The 14,853-nt window shown below is 41.2% G+C and overlaps 1 protein-coding gene across 1 annotated transcript in view; it reads left to right on the forward strand.

Annotated features, from left to right (window-relative positions):
- Nucleotides 1-14,853, forward strand: part of LOC118903899 (cartilage associated protein) — a 35,975-nt gene that overhangs the window by 4,912 nt on the left and 16,210 nt on the right. Inside the window, exons 2-4 of the mRNA XM_036869421.1 lie at nt 1,114-1,263; nt 8,430-8,601; nt 13,699-13,827. Of these exons, the coding sequence (XP_036725316.1) occupies nt 1,114-1,263; nt 8,430-8,601; nt 13,699-13,827 (451 nt within the window). The remainder of the gene's footprint in view (nt 1-1,113; nt 1,264-8,429; nt 8,602-13,698; nt 13,828-14,853) is intronic.

The following is a 14,853-nucleotide window of genomic DNA, read 5'->3' on the forward strand; positions in this document are numbered from 1 at the left end:
TATATTAGTACACATATATCCATGAAATAGTAAAGTTACATGTCAACATGTCTATCTGCAAGTATTCACCTGTAGACCCATGTATATGATGTGTGTGTGTGTGTTTGTGTGTGTATCTATATGTATAGATAGAGGAGAGAGAGAGGAAATGAATCCATTTGGTACAGGTTGGGTCAATTACTTGAAATAAACAGGTCATAAGGAGGCACGTCCCCCCACCAAAAAAAAAGAGTCTCTTGATCAAGGTTACGGGAATAGGGGGGGCTCACCTGCATGTCCAGTACGTAAAGGCAGGGATTCTTTCCCCCTGTTTTGCTCATTGTTACAGACCCATTTCCTAGAACAGTGCCTGGCATGTAGGAGGCTTGCAACAAGTATGTGCTGAGTGAATGGATGAGTAAGTGAGGAGGTGGTGGGAGTCACTGAGAACAGTGAAGCGGAGATTCTGTGAGAGACTCGGGAAAGTACTGATACATCTGTCAAGGTTCTGGCAGAAAAGATGTGATATAGTCATACTGGGTAATTGGAGGAACATTTAATAAAGCAGTTATTTACAAGGGCTAGTGACAGTGAGGTGTGACACTCCCCCGCCCAGGCCAGAAGGGGCGAGGGAGAGACCAGTTGCTGGAAGCCAGAAGGAGAGATACCGGAAGGAGAGTCCCCCTTTGAGAGGGGCTGTGACCTTCAGTTAAGGGAGCGACCTTGCAGGGAGGGAGCCAGGACACTAACGGCCCAGCCTTATTCTCTTCCCTTCCTTCAGTCTCCTGTTGGGTTCCTGTTGGGCTCCTGTTGGAGCTCCTCATTGATGAACCCACTGGAAGCTAGGGGGCAAGGGAGTCCGCTGTGACAGCCTGTACACCAGCCTCCTGGGCAGGGCAGGGTAGGGTGGAGACTGCAGGGCGTAGATCGGGACAGGCACACAGAGGCCATCTACTCACCTGCAGGGAATGGACACTCTTCCAGAGTGGCTGGACCAGGTCTTGCTGGGGCTTGGAAATCACTGAACCCTTAGCTTCCAACACTGTGTAGAAACACAAAGTTGCCGCAGGACTGAACAGACGTTCACGCTCACCACCCACTGAGTAGCTTTTCTCTTTCTTCTTTGTACTTTAGGCAAATAATCTTCCAAAAGCCATTGCAGCTGCTCACACCTTTCTACTGAAGCATCCTGATGATGAAATGATGAAGAGAAACATGGCTTATTACAAGAGCCTGCCCGATGCCGAGGACTACATTAAAGACTTGGAAACCAAGTCGTATGAGGTATATTTGCATTTTTACACAGTGGTTAGTTGCAATGCGAGTTGTCAAAGAAGCGTATCTCAGTGAACATCTATTGACATCAAAGGACCGCTAGTGATTTTTGATGACATTTAATGAATATTATGACAATAGAAATGATTGTCTTTTTAACACCTAGTTGATCCATTTAAGAATGCAATTTTACTTTCCATGATGATTTTAAAGCCACTTTTTTTTAAATGCTACATTTTAGAAATATGGTCATGTGATGGTAGAATAAGATGGTAGAATAAAGACGTGTCTTGGAAATCATCTGAAAATGACCAAGAATAGGAGAAACAGAAATATAATTCTCCATTTCTGATGAATCTAGGAAACATGTATATTTATACACACACACACAACTTTATATCTTAAGTTGGAAAGGAAATAGAGGCGCTAGGAGGACTGACTTGACAGATTGGAGGCTACTTAAGTCTCTGCATCTGCAGAGGGGAATTCTGATGAGAATGAATGAGGACAATCAGAAGAGGAAGAATATAAGCCCTTTGAGCACTTACTGTTGTCCGGCCCTGTCGAGCTCGGGCTCTGGGGGTGTGGGTACCCGTGGAGGGTGGGCAGGGTTGAAAACAGAGGGATGTGTTGAAAGTACCCACGGGAGCCGTTAGATCCTAAGGTCTGACTCCAGGGTTTCCTATCGTGGGACCAGATCTCAGGCTCACTTTTTCACGGGTGGTGACCCTCAAACGTAGTGGGCGAAGTCTCTTTCCTGGAGCCCTTCAGTTTTCCAGGGAAGAATTCTCCAGCCTTCTGCAGGGCTGGTGGGGTGTCCGTGCTTCTCTACTGGTGTCTGAGAGCCAGTCTGGGGAGAGGGATGGGGGTCTCACAGCTGAGTCAGAGACCTTACCTGCTTCCTGGTTTTCAGCCCATGCCTTGACTTGGCTCTGCTATGCCTGCTCCCTGGCCCCTCAGCCTTTATGGGTAGAGTCTCTAGAATAGACCACCAGTCTCTGGCAAGGAGTGGCTTTGGGAAGTGTGGTCCCTTAGGTGAGCAGGTGGGCGCTGGTGGGGGAACCCAGGGTTCCAACAGCTCTGTTCAGACTTTCAGCCCTGCTTTCTGTCCCATGCCTTGTGCCAGCCTCCGTGGTCCCTGGTTTCTGCAGGTGCCTACGAGTGTATAGCTCACCTGCTCTGAGGTCCCTCCTCTCTGATAATTCGGTTTTTTGCCTTTCCAAAAGTTGTTGAAATCTCTTGTCTGCTGCTTGCTCCTTTCCCGTTCTCCCATAAAAGGACTGAAGTCTTTTTACTTCCTTCCCTGTCATTTTTTGGGTAGGGTTTGGGGAGCAGAGCGGAGCGCATGCGGCCAGTGCACTGGGCTTCACTGCAAGCAGCTGCACCCTTCTTGCCCTCTTTGGAGTCCTGCTGGGTGTGGCGGGCTCCCCCCTCCCCACCATCCCCACCGTGCCCAGGGACTTCCTCTCTCTGCAGGGCTTTCTTGCTGCTGCCGCCCTGCCATTTCTGCAGAGCCAGCGGCCTGGTGTTGCTGCTCTTTTACCCAATCTCCAGGCAAAGCCCCTTCAGCTCTCTGCCTGTCTTGTTTCCAGGGGATGCTGCCTGCCCAGGAGGTATAAGGAGACCCACCTTCTTAACCTGAGGCCTTAAGTTGGGTGAAAATTTCAGGTCCCAGGGGTGACCCTCAAATACCCCCATTCCAGAGCAACTGAAAACAAAACTACAAATGGAGAGCCCCATGCGTATTTCAAGGCCTGTCTTGGCCCCTCCAATTTAGCAGGTTTCTGCATGCGTCCAAGATCTCTACTTATTTCTTGTGAAACCAGGCTGCTTCCTCAGCCCTAGTCATTTCTTTTACCTGCTCCAGGCAACAGTTAGCAGAAAGTCCTTGACGTTTCCACTATCTGGCACGTGGCTGCCCTCCCCAGGAACTTATACTGATGTATGGCACTGCTAGTTCATACTTCACTGTTAGGGGGAGGGGTATCTGACACTTGCTTAAGCTTTATCTTTTCCTTGAATCGATTTTTAGAATCAGCTTTACTGAGGTATAATTTATTTAAAACTTATTTACTAATTTTAAGTGTGTAATTCGATGAGTTTTGTCAAAGGTACCACCACAATCATGATGTAGAATGTTTTCTTCTCCCCTAAAAAGTTCCCTTGTACCCCTGTGCAGTCCAGGCTTTGCCCCACCCCCTGACTCCTGACAGCCACTGCTCTGGTTTCTGTCACTAGAGTTTTCTCTTTTTCCTTTATTCAAACTTGATTTTTTATCAAGTGCCTGTTACTTTTTTTTTTAAATTAAGATAAGACACACAATACTAAATAGTGATTTGAAAATAATCTGAATGAAAGAGAGAACATGGTATATCTCTCCATCTGTTTGTGTCATCTTTGATTTCTTTCATCAGTGTCTTATAGTTTTCTGAGTACAGGTGTTTTACCTCTTTAGGTAGGTTTATTCCGAGGTATTTTATTCTTTTTGTTGCAGTGGTGAATGAGATTGTTTCCTTAGTTTCTCTTTCTGATTTTTCATCATTAGTGTATAGGAATGCAAGAGATTTCTGTGCATTGATTTTGTATCCTGCAACTTTACCAAATTCATTGATTAGCTCTAGTAGTTTTCTGGTGGCATCTTTAGGATTCTCTATGTGTAGTATCATGTCATCTGCAAACAGTGACAGTTTTACTTCTTCTTTTCCAATTTGTATTCCTTTTATTTCTTTTTCTTCTCTGATTGCCGTGGCTATGACTTCCAAAACTATGTTGAATAATAGTGGTGAGAGTGGACATCTTGTCTTGTTCCTGATCTTAGAGGAAATGCTTTCAGTTTTTCACCATTGAGAATGAAGTTTGCGGTGGGTTTGTTGTATATGGCCTTTATTATGTTGAGGTAGGTTCCCTCTATGCCCACTTTCTGGAGAGTTTTTATCATAAATGGGTGTTGAATTTTTTCAAAAGCTTTTTCTGCATCTGTTGAGATGATCATATGGTTTTTATTCTTCAGTTTGTTAATATGGTGTATCACATTGATTGATTTGCATATATTGAAGAATCCTTGCATCCCTGGGATAAATCCCACTTGATCATGTTGTATGATCCTTTTAATGTGTTATTGGATTCTGTCTGCTAGTATTTTGTTGGGGATTTTTGCATCTGTATTCATCAGTGATATTGGTCTGTAATTTTCTTTTTTTGTAGTATCTTTGTCTGGTTTTTGTATCAGGGTGATGGTGGCCTCGTGGAATGAGTTTGGGAGTCTTCCTTCCTCTGCAATTTTTTGGAAGAGTTTGAGAAGGATGGGGTGTTAGCTCTTCTCTAAATGTTTGATAGAATTCACCTGTGAAGCCATCTGGTCCTGGACTTTTGTTTGTTTGAAGATTTTTAATCACAATTTCAATTTCGTAACTTGTGATTGGTCTGTTCATATTTTCTATTTCTTCCTGGTTCAGTCTTGGAAGGTTATATCTTTCTAAGAATTTGTCCATTTCTTCCAGCTTGTCTATTTTATTGGCATAGAGTTGCTTGTAGTAGTCTCTTATGATGCTTTGTATTTCTACGGTGTCCGTTGTAACTTCTCCTTTTTCATTTCTGATTTTATTGATTTGAGTCCTCTCCCTCTTTTTCTTGATGAGTCTGGCTAAAGGTTTATCAATCTCATTTATCTTCTCAAAGAACCAGCTTTTAGTTTTATTGATCTTTGCTATTGTTTTCTTTGTTTCTATTTCATTTATTTCTGCTGTGATCTTTATGATTTCTTTCCTTCAACTAACTTTGGTTTTGTTTGTTCTTCTTTATCTAGTTCCTTTAGGTGTAAGGTTAGATTGTTTATTTGAGATTTTTCAAGTTTCTTAAGGTAGGATTGTATTGCTAGAAACATCCCATAGGTTTTGGATCGTTGTGTTTTCATTGTCATTTGTCTCTAGGTATTTTTTGATTTCCTCTTTGATTTCTTCAGTGATCTCTTGGTTATTTAGTAACATACTGTTTAGCCTCCATGTGTTTGTGTTTTTTACATTTCTTCCCCTGTAATTTATTTCTAATCTCATAGCATTGTGGTTGGAAAAGATGCTTGATATGATTTCAATTTTCTTAAGTTTACCAAGGCTTGATGTGAGACCCAAGATGTGATCTATCCTGGAGAATGTCCCGTGTGCACTTGAGAAGAAAGTGTAATCTGCTGTTTTCGGATGGAATGTCCTATAAATATCAATTAAATCTATCTGGTCTATTGTGTCATTTAAAGCTTGTGTTTCCTTATTAATTTTCTCTCTGGATTATCTGTCCACTGGTGTAAGTGAGGTGTTAAAGTCCCCCACAATTATTGTGTTACTGTCGATTTCCTCTTTTATAGCTGTTAGCATTTGCCTTATGTGTATTGAGGTGCTCCTATGTTGGGTGCATATATATTTATAATTGTTATATCTTCTTATTGGATTGATCCCTTGATCATTATGTAGTGTCCTTCTTTCTCTCTTGTAACATTCTTTATTTTAAAGTCTATTTTATCTGAGATGAGTATTGCTACTCCAGCTTTCTTTTGATTTCCATTTGCATGGAATATCTTTTTCCATCCCCTCACTTTCAGTCTGTATGTGTCCTTAGGTCTGAAGTGGGTCTCTTGTAGACAGCATATATATGGGTCTTGTTTTTGTATCCATTCAGCGAGCCTGTGTCTTTTGACTGGAGCATTTAATCCATTCACATTTAAGGTAATTATCAATATGTATGTTCCTATTACCATTTTCTTAATTGTTTTGGGTTTGTTTTCATAGGTCCTTTTCTTCTCTTGTGTTTCCCACTTAGAGAAGTTCCTTTAGCATTTGTTGTAGTGCTGGTTTGGTGGTGCTGAATTCTCTTAGCTTTTGCTTGTCTGTAAAGCTTTTGATTTCTCCATCAAATCTAAATGAGATCCTTGCCGGGTAGAGTAATCTTGGTTGTAGGTTCTTCCCTTTCATCACTTTAAATATATCATGTCACTCCCTTCTGGCTTATAGAGTTTCTGCTGAGAAATCAGCTGTTAACATTATGGGAGTTTCCTTGAATGTTATTTGTCATTTTTCCCTTGTTGCCTTTAATAACTTTTCTTTGTCTTTACCTTTTGTCAATTTGGTTACTATGTGTCTTGGCATGTTTCTCCCTGGGTTTATCCTGCCTGGGGCTCTCTGTGCTTCCTGGACTTGGGTGGCTATTTCCTTTCCCATGTTAAGGAAGTTTTCAACTATAATCTTTTCAAACATTTTCTCAGGTCCTTTCTCTCTCTCTTCTCCTTCTGGGATCCCTATAACGTGAATGTTGGTGTGTTTAATGTTGTCCCAGAGGTCTCTTAGGCTGACTTCATTTCTTTTCATTCTTTTTTCTTTATTCTGTTCTGCAGCAGTGAATTCCACCATTCTGTCTTCCAGGTCACTTATCCGTTCTTCTGCCTCAGTTATTCTGCTATTGATTCCTTCTAGTGTATTTTTCATTTCAGTTATTGTATTGTTCATCTGTTTGTTCTTTAATTCTTCTAGGCTTTTGTTAAACATTTCTTACATCTTCTTGATCTTTGTCTCCATTCTTTTTTGTTTGTTTGTTTGTTAAAATTTATTTATTTATTATTTATTTTATTTTTGTCTGCATTGGGTCTTCCTTGCTGCATGGGCTTTCTCTAGTTGCTGCGAGTGGGGGCTACTCTTCGTTGTGGTGCGCGGGCTTCTCACTGCAGTGGCTTCTCTTGTTGCGGAGCCTGGGCTCTAGGCGCATGGGCTTCAGTAGTTGTGGCACACAGGCTCAGTAGTTGTGGCTCACTGGCTTAGTTGCTCCACAGCATGTGGGATCTTCCTGGACCAGGGCTCGAACCCGTGTGCCCTGCATTGGCAGGCGGATTCTTAACCACTGCGCCACCAGGGAAGTCCAGTCTCCGTTCTTTTTCTGAAGTCCTGGATCATCTTCACTATCATTATTCTGAATTCTTTTTCTGGAATGTTGCCTATCTCCACTTCATTTAATTGTTTTTCTGAGGTTTTATCTTGTTCCTTTATCTGGTGCATAGTCCTCTGCCTTTTCATTTTGTCTATCTTTCTGTGAATGTGGTTTTCGTTCCACAGGCTGCAGGATTGTAGTTCTTCTTGCTTCTGCTGTCTGCCCTCTGGTGGATTGCACCTGCTACTTTTTGAATTAAATAAAATAAGTGTACCACTGTGAACAGGGTAGAAAAATCTAGATATAGGTAAGTTACTGATTGGTTTCCTATTTGTAATTAAGAGTGAGCATGGTTTTTCCAGAGCTAATGAGGGTAGAGCTTGACGATGGTCTGATTCCTTTCAGGAGGACAGATCTCTCTCCCTTCATGTCTGGACCTTCCTTGGCTTCTCTCTGCTTTCCAGAGCCTGCTTTTTGTTTGTTTGTTTGTTTGTTTGTTTTTTTAATTGAAGTATAGTGGATTTACAGTGTTTCAGGTGTATAGCAGAGTGATTCAATTACACATAGAATATATATATATGTATTATTTTTCAGATTCTTTTCTATTATAGGTTGTTACAAGCTATTAAATATAGTTCCCTGTGCTATACAGTAGGTCCTTGTTGCTTATCTATTTTATATATAGTAGTGTGTATCTGCTAATCCCAAATTCCCAGTTTATCCCTCCCCTACCCCTTTCCCCTTTGGTAACCATAAGTTTGTTTTCCTACTTTGTGAGTCTATTTCTGTTTTGTATACAAGTTCATTTGCATCATTTTTTAGATTCCACATATAAGTGATATCATATGGTATTTGTCTTTCTCTGTCTGGCTTACTTCACTTAGTATGATAATCTCTAGGTCCATCTATGTTGCTGCAAATGGCATTATTTCACTCTTTTTTATGGCTGAGTAATATTCCATCTTCTTTATCCATGCAACCTGTTGATGGACACTTAGGTTGCTTCCATGTCTTGGCTATTGTAAATAGTGCTGCTATGAACATAGGGGTGCATGTATCTTTTTGAATTAGAGTTTTCTCTGGATATATGCCCAGGAGTGGGGTTGCTGGGTCATATGGTAGCTCTAGTTTTAGTTTTCTGAGGAACCTCATTACTGTTCTCCATAGTGGCTGTACAAATTTACATTCCCACCGACAGTGTAGGAGGATTCCCTTTTCTCCACACCCTCTCCAGCATTTATTATTTGTAGACTTTCTGATGATTCCAGAGCCTGTTCATCCGAGCCGTGCGGGGGTACAACGGTGAGAACTGGAGGACATGCATCACGGACATGGAGCTGGCCCTTCCTGACTTTTTCAAGGCCTTTTATGAGTGTCTCGCTGCCTGCGAGGGCTCCCGGGAGATCAAGGACTTCAAGGATTTCTATCTTTCCATAGCAGGTTAGTGGTGGGTTGTGTCCTCGACATAAATGGCATAGCTGCTCCTGTGGGTTCTACATGCCTTCTAGGTACTTGAGTGGCCTCTGAGGAACTTTTGAGCTTAAATAAGAGAGGGTAACTGGGGTGGCTGACACATGTATAGATCAGCCTCTGATTTGGTGGGAGCTTCTGGAGAAACAGTGAGTATGGTGTCTAGATACAGGCCAGCAGAGAAGGTCTGCCTCATCAGCCCTACTTGATTACAGATTCCCACGGGCTTTTGGAAAAATAAAAATGGGCCCCAAAGCAACTCATGCCTCACCTTAGGGAGATAACTTTGATTATGGCAATTTTTCAGCACACATCAAGGTAAAATGAAGAGTATAATGAACCTCTAATTAGTCATCACTAAGATAACTTTCGGGAAAAAAATTTTCTGACTATAAAATAATTCATGCTTATTATAAGAAGTTTAGAAAACACAGGAAAGAATGAAGAAAATTGAGGACTTCCCTGGTGGTCCAGCGGTTAAGACTCTGTGCTTTCACTGCAGGGGTCGTGGGTTCAATCCCCGGTCGGGGAACTAAGATTCCCACATGCCTCACGGTGCGGCCAAAAAAAAAAAAAAAAAAAAGAAAGAAGAAAAATTGAAAACACATAAATAGCCCTAGGGTTTCTCCTAGCGATGCTTCAGAGAATGGGAAATGGCCAAGAGATGTCCCTAAGTGGTTTGGGACATCCAAACTGCACCTTGCAGGAAGGGGACCCAGGTCAGATAGGTCTGAGATTGGCCTGAGCACCGTCTGCCTCTTGGAGTCTCTGTGTGCTGTGATGGTTAATGGCTCCCAGAAACCCTGGGGTAGGCAGCTCTTTTACAGTTATTGAATCCAGTACGGTTTTTGTTTTTGTTGTTTAATCACTTTTTTGCTCATGGATCTCTTTTTCCACAGAGTACCTTTATTTCTCTTAACAAAATCTTTTTATTGTGGAAAATTTCAAACATATACAAAAAATAGAAGAGTGTAAAGAAACCCCATGTCACCATGACGCAGCTTCGCTATTGTCGACTCAGGGTCAACTGGGTGTCATCTAATTCCCACCCACTTACCTCTCATATTATTATTATTTTTTAAAAAAAATATTTATTTATTTATTTGGCTGTGCCAGGTCTTAGTTGTGGCATGCAGGATCTCCACTGCAGCATGCGGGATTTAGTTCCCTGACCAGGGATCGAATCCGGGCCGCCTGCATCAGGAGCTCGGAGTCTTAACCACTGGACCACCAGGGAAGTCCCTCATGTTATTTTGAAGCACATCCCAGATGTTGTGTCACTTCATTTGTAATGTTTCAGTAGGTACCTCTAAAAGATAAGAACTCCTTTTTTTTCAACCACTGAACCATTACACCTGAAAGAATTTTAACAACAGTTCCTTGATCTCATCATCAAATATCCAGTGTCCCAGTCATCTCAGAAATGTCATAAATGTGTGTTCCTTAAATTTACAATTTGTTGGGATTTTTGTGTGTTTTCTTTCTTTCTTTCTTTCTTTTTTTCTTTTTGGTCCCACTGCGCGACTTGTGGGATCTTAGTTACCCGACCAGGGATTGAACCCGGGCCCCCAACAGTGAAAGTGTGGAGTCCTAACCACTGGGCTGCCAGGGAATTCCCAATTTATTGGTTTGAATCAGGTTCAAAATAAGTCCCACACATTGCATTTGGTTATCTTCTTAAATTTTTATTTTGAACAAAACTTTACTATTTTAACCGTGTGTAAGTGTACAGTTCCATGGCGGTAAGTATATTCACATTGTTGTGTAGCCATCACCACCATCCATCTCCAGAACTTTTTCATCTTCCCAAACTGAAACTCTGTACCCATTAAACACTAACTCCCCATCCTCCTCCTTCCCAGTCCCTAGCAACCACCATTCTTCTTTTTGTCTCTATGAATTTGATTACTCTGGGTACCTCATATAAGCAGAATCATACAGTATTAGTCCTCTTATGACTGGCCTATTTCACTTAGCATAATGTCCTCAAGGTTCATCCATATTCTAGCAAATTGGTTTTTATCTTTTTAACTTTTTAAAAATTATTATTTATTTATTTATTTTTGGCTGTGTTGGGGCTTCGTTGCTTCGCGTGGGCTTTCTCTAGCTGCGGCGAGCAGGGGCTACTCTTCGTTGCGGTGTGCGGGCTTCTCATTGCAGTGGCTTCTCTTGCTGAGGAGCATGGGCTCTAGGCACTTGGGCTTCAGTAGTTGTGGCGCACAGGCTCAGTTGCTCTGTGGCATGTGGGATCTTCCTGGACCAGGGCTCAAACCCATTTCCCCTGCATTGGCAGGCGGACTCTTAACCACCAGGGAAGCCCCTGGTTATCTTTTACATCTCTTAATCTATAAATCCTCCCACCATTTCTTTTTTTTCCGCCTTGTTATTGCAGCAACTGTGTTGTTTGTCCTATAGAGATTCCCACAGTCTGGTTTGCTGGTTGTATCCCGTAGTCCCGTAGTCCTCTGTGCTCTGTATTTTTTTTTTTTAAGCCCTTTTTTTTTTTTTTTTTTTTTTTAACCCCTCCACGCGGCTTGGGGAATCTTAGTTTTCTGACCAGGGATTGAACCCACGCCCTCAGCGGTGAAATTGAGGAGTCCTAACCACTGAACCACTGGGGAATTCCCTCTTTCACTTTTTATTTGTATACTTTTTTCTTACAGTGAAAATCTTACTTCTCTATAACGTAGAATATTTATTTATTTGCTTTTCTTACAGTGAACATAATATGGTTTCAAATGTATCACACCAATATAAATATTAACAATGAAACTTCTGAGTGACATTTGCGATGTCTTTGAAGTTCTTTTAGTCCTTAGATCTGTGCCGTCCAGCATGGTAGCCACCAACTGATCATGGCTACTGAACACTTGAATGGTGACTGGTCCAATCTGAGATGTGCTCTGAGTATGATGTAGATACTGGATTTTGCAGAATTAGCACAAAAAAAAGGATAATGAATATCTCATTAATTTTTTTATATTGATTACATGTTGAAATGATAATATTTTGGACATTTCTGGGTTAAAAAATATGTTATTAATGTCACTTGTTTCTTTTTAGTTTTTTTTTTAATGTTGCACTAGAAAATTAACAATTACATATGTGGCTCACATTGTATTTCTATTAGACTGTGCTGCCTTAGACTGTATCCCACTAAGAATATTCAGTTACTGTGATCTGTTCTTTTCTCTGTGTGGTACCAATTGGATATACATCTAGGTTTACTTTAGTGTGTTTTCAGTCTGGAGGCTTGCTTGATTTTTCCTTTTTATTGTTTAGTTTTTTTTGAATATATAGAATATTCATATGTTTGAGTGAAAACTATTTTAAAAAGTCACACTCAGAGAAGTCTTGCTTCCATCCACATCTCTCCTATTCATCTCACTCACCCCCAAAGGTAACCTTTCTTTATTTGTTTCTTTGATATACCTTAGACAGATAGATATTTAGGGAATTTTTTAGTTTTATTTTAAAATACAGTTGACCCTTGAACACTGGAAAGCACCTTAACCAAATGCTTAAAAATTAATGTCACCAGGACTTCCCTGGTGGTCCAGTGGCTAAGAATCCACCTTCCAATGCAGGGGATGCAGGTTCGACTTCACGCTTCCACTGCACTGGGTGGGGGTTTGATCCCTGGTTGGGGAACTAAGATCCCACATGCTGCGCAATGCGGCCAAAAAAAAAAAGAAAAAGAAAAAGAAAGAAAAAAAACCCTACTTTCCCTTTATTTTTGTGTCTGCTTCTTTCATACAGATTAGGTACCATACGTTAAACACTATTCTATTTTATGCTTTTTCCACTTAACAATATATCCTAACTAGTGCACAGAGATTGTGTCATTCTTTTTATTACTGCCGAGTGCTCCACTGAGGGTTGGGGGAGTGATGTACTACAGTTTATTCAACTATCTGATAGATATTTGGGCTGTTCCAATCTTTTGCTATTACATCTAATACTACAATGGGGAATTTTAGTGGGTTGTTGTTGTCTGCTAAGTATGGAAGTGTGTTTGCAAAGTCAACATCAGTGGGATTGATAGTTCAGAGTAAAGGTTTACATAAATTATTTGGTATTTTAAGGTACCATTTTGCATTCCTACCAGCAATGTAGGAGAGTGCCTGTTCCTCCACAGTCTTGCTGGCAAAATGTGTATCATCATGCTGGAGTCTTTCGCTTCTGGCTGCATGAAAGGAGAAAAGGGAGGGGCCAAGGGTCACCTGGGAGGTTGTTAGGGACCAGCCCCAGAAGTAGTATTCATCAGTTGTTACCGTCCACATTTCATGGCTCACTTAGTCACATGGCCCCAACCTAACTGCAAAGGAGGCTGGGAAATGTAGTTTTTGACATCTTTCTATGTGACTGTATTTAGGTATTTTTAAAAATTTATTTTATTTTATTTTATTTATTTATTTGGCTGCACCAGGTCTTAGTTGCGGCACTCGGGATCTTTAGTTGTGGCATGAGAACTCTTAGTTGCGGCACACATATGGGATCTAGTTCCCTGACAAGGGGTCGAACCTGTGTTCCCTGCAGTGGAAGCGCAGAGTCCTAACCACTGGACCGCCAGGGAATTACCGAGAATATGTGTATTTTAACCTTTGATAAATTTTGCCAAATTGTACTCCAAAACATTTGTTCCTATTTTGCTCCTACCAACAGAACATGAGAGCATGAGTCTCACTATTCTCTTCCTATCACTGGACATCATCAAATTTTAAACATTTTGCCAATGTAATAGCTTACATTATTTTAGGTAGAATTTATTTCTTAATTTCAAATGTGGTTAAGATCTTTTCACAATGTTTATTAGCCCTTTTTATAATTTCTATTAACATCCTTTTGGCTATTTTTATAGTGGACATTTGTCTTTTTCTTATTGATTTAGGAAACTCTGTGCATGAAAGATTTTAGCCCTTTATCATAAGTGTTGTGAATATTTTACTTTTATCATTTTATCATTTACCATTTTTACCTTTTACCTTGATCTTTTGGGGCAGTGGGGCAGAAGCGGCATTAAGAAAATAATGGATACACTGCCTGAAAATTTGTGTGTTCTTTCAGATCATTATGTGGAAGTTCTGGAATGCAAAATACAGTGTGAAGAGAACCTCACCCCAGTTATAGGAGGATATCCAGTCGAGAAATTTGTGGCTACCATGTATCATTATTTGCAGTTTGCTTATTATAAATGTAAGTAATCATTTTCTAGGAGATCGGAGCAAGGTACTAAGACTTAACTTCCACATCTGTAGAGAGTACTAACCTCCTAAGATTGTTGACGATTAAATGAGTTGATAGACGTGGAATGCTTAGGAAATTCACACACTGGCACATGGCAAACTCTATATAACTGTTTTTTTGGTGGTTGTTGTTGTTGTTTTGGCCGCTCTGCATGGCATGCGGGATCTTAGTTCCCCGACCAGGGATCGAACCCATGCCCCCTTGCAGTGGAGGCGCGGAGTCCTAACCAATGGACCACCAGGCAAGTCCCTTTTTTCTTTTTTCTTTTTTTTTAAAAAATATCATTATTTCCCTTCTTCCACATCATTGGCTTTACTTTTCAGACTCTTAGAATGTCATTGCAGTTGGTCCTGCCTTGGCCTGAAATTGGAGTTTATCAATCAGAACCTTCCAAGTGGACAAAGGGGACACATGGGAGAAAGAAAGGAACTTGGAGTTCAGACTTCAGAGCCTGAATTTCCTGGCTTTCCTCCCTCTCCCTGTAGCCAAGATTGCTGGGTGCCACTCGCGTGAGCAGCGTGTACCTTGGCAGTTCAGTGACAAGCACGGGAAGTTATTAGGGTCATTTGCAGCAGCAACAACTCTACCCTCCTGATGAAATGTCTGGGTCCACTGGCAGGTGTCTGGCTAGCTTCCCCAAGGCTGCTCTTCAAACTCAGGGGCAGCTGGTCTTGGGGACTCAGGGATGTCCTGGAGGAGTGCCAGGTGACCTTGTCTTCCACAGCCCCCCTTCCCCACTGTGTTCATCCTGTTTCTTTGTTGGGTTCCCTCTGCTCCAGCAGCCACCTAACCTGCCTACCTTTTAATCCCATCTCATCTCCTCTCCAGGACACACTGAAAGCCTTGCCTGCTGCAGGTTAAAAAAGGGAAAAAAAGAAAAGAAAAATATTTTCCTTCTGTCCCTCTCTCTCTGTTTTTAGTTTTTAAATTAAAAATATTTAAACTTTTGCTGTTAATCAAGATGGCTCCTTTGTT

This window comes from Balaenoptera musculus, chromosome 11 (assembly GCF_009873245.2).
Source record: "Balaenoptera musculus isolate JJ_BM4_2016_0621 chromosome 11, mBalMus1.pri.v3, whole genome shotgun sequence".
In the NCBI taxonomy this organism is placed as follows: Eukaryota; Metazoa; Chordata; class Mammalia; order Artiodactyla; family Balaenopteridae; genus Balaenoptera; species Balaenoptera musculus.